Source organism: Echinops telfairi, unplaced genomic scaffold, assembly GCF_000313985.2.
Source record: "Echinops telfairi isolate 266 unplaced genomic scaffold, ASM31398v2 ScPeMD7_7458;HRSCAF=8496, whole genome shotgun sequence".
NCBI classification, from domain to species: Eukaryota; Metazoa; Chordata; class Mammalia; order Afrosoricida; family Tenrecidae; genus Echinops; species Echinops telfairi.
This window is the reverse complement of record NW_022111358.1, coordinates 30703635-30705574: the sequence shown is the minus strand read 5'-3', so window position 1 is coordinate 30705574 and position 1940 is coordinate 30703635. Positions and strand designations below refer to the sequence as shown.

The window sequence follows — 1940 nt, the reverse complement described above, 5'->3', positions numbered from 1 at the left end:
CCGCCGCCGCCACTCCCACTTTACACGCGAGGACTACACACACAGGCAGCGTAACCTGGCTCCAGATCACACCGCCAGTGAGTGGTCACTCGCCACCGCAGACCCTCAGCTGCAGGGCCCGGACTCTCAGCTGCCGTGCTCCAGGCTGATTGCCTGCGAGGCTACAGGCGCTGTGGCCCCACCTGTTTGATCTCCCACTTCTCGGGGTCAGAGATGCGGGTGAGGCGCTTGCGCTCCAGCGAGTCGTCCTCAACTTCGGGGGCACTGACGAGGGCGAGGTGAGTGGGCCTGTCGGGGTTCCGCATGGAGGTCTCCTCGTTGGTCTCTCCAACTAGATTTCGCCGGCGGTTAGGGTTCAGATCTTCTCCGGTCTCTTGATCCACGTCCTAGGACAGAGAGACAAGGAGCGAGCTCGGTCACTGCCCTCTTGGGCTTCCCTGACCTTCGAATGCAAACCTGGACCAGGCGCCTCGCCTACCTTCATGCTCAGGCTGGTCTTGGTCCCGGTGAAGGACAGCACTTTGACCTTGACCCTCTGGCCTTTGCTCACCACGTCGGCCACATTGGCCACACGGCCTTCCCGCCGGAGCTCGGATATGTGCACCAGCCCTTCCCAGCGCTTCCTGAGGGAGAGTCGACGGCAGGTCTGGAGCACGCCTCACAATGCCTTTCCCAACCGACTCCCACCCTCGCTGCGGCTGAGCCACAGCCAATGTGCCAAGCTGCGAAGCACCAACAGATGGCCCAACACGGACACAGGACCACCGCCCTTCCAAAGGGAAGAAACCGGGGGACGGGGATGCATGGACACACACACACACACTCTCTCTCTACCAACCCATCAATCATGCTGCAACTGGCAATAGGACAGATGTCCTGAAGGCAGAGGGAAAAATAAATGTGAACGTATCCAGATTCCAAGTAAAAGGCAAATTCAAAAGAAGCTGGCGTGGCAGATTTGATTGTTAGCTGTTCAGAATGTGAAAGTCCCCAGTGATAAGAGCCCCTCCTCGCTGTTCGTGGATGAAGAGCGCCAGCCATTACCTCAGTCCCTCCAGCTGCACAAAGCAGCCGAACTGCATGATGCTGGTGACCTTGCCATTGTAGATGTCCCCGATGGCGGGCTCCTCGGGGGGAGGGCGGTCCACATGCTTATCCCGCCATCTGTCCAGAGTCCTCTCCCCATATTTGTCCCGGTCCTTGCGGTCTTTGGGGGGGCTCTGACTTCTGCTCCTGGACCGATATCTAGATTTGCCTTTGTTCCTCTCGCGAGTCCTGGAGCGTGATCGAGAACGGGACCGGTGTCTCCGCTTACGGTCTCGCTCTCGGTCCCGATCTTTGTCCCGGTCTCTGTCTCTGTCTCGGCTCCGGCTCCGCTTCTTCTTCTTCGCCCTGTCCCTAACAAATAAACCAGAACTTGTGTGAAAAGCAGCCAGGCCCGGGGCATCATGACAATCTCCAGCACACGGGAGGTGCTCCTTAAGCATAACCTGAAGCGACAAGTCCTTCCTTCAAAGCCAGCAGAGAAAGCCTTCCCCGAGAGCCTGAATTCACATTTTGAGCTGCCTATATCTGGTGGAAATCAATTCGTTTGGTAAAGCCACCACCTGCGATCTTGCTATGAGAGCAGCACTGGCTAAGCTGGGTGGCCATGGGCCGGAACCAGCTCGGCAGTGGTGAGTCTGGAGTGTGGGGTCGGCAGGATGGGCAGTGTTTGGTGCCGCTGTCCTGGAACCCTAAGGTGCAGAAGAGGTGGTGAGATTGGGTTAATAGTTAGAAGCTGCTGGTTTGGGAACTGAGTGGCAGGGAGAAGCTAGAAGAGCTTAGGGCCCTTCTAAGAGTCAAGGCCAAGATGATCTTAAAAGACCGCTGGCACACCTGTAGCCTCCAAGGCAGTTCCAGCAGGACGCGTCCGTCCTCGCAGAGAAGACAGTGCTAGC

The 1940-nt window shown here is 57.8% G+C and overlaps 1 protein-coding gene across 1 annotated transcript in view; it reads right to left on the bottom strand.

The window, feature by feature from the left end:
* The window catches only part of DHX8 (DEAH-box helicase 8), a 32116-nt gene that overhangs the window by 20867 nt on the left and 9309 nt on the right, over window positions 1–1940 (bottom strand). Inside the window, exons 5-7 of the mRNA XM_013005809.2 lie at window positions 1045–1398; window positions 479–623; window positions 183–386 (exon numbers count right to left, since the gene is read on the bottom strand). Coding sequence (XP_012861263.1) covers window positions 183–386; window positions 479–623; window positions 1045–1398 — 703 coding nt within the window. The remainder of the gene's footprint in view (window positions 1–182; window positions 387–478; window positions 624–1044; window positions 1399–1940) is intronic.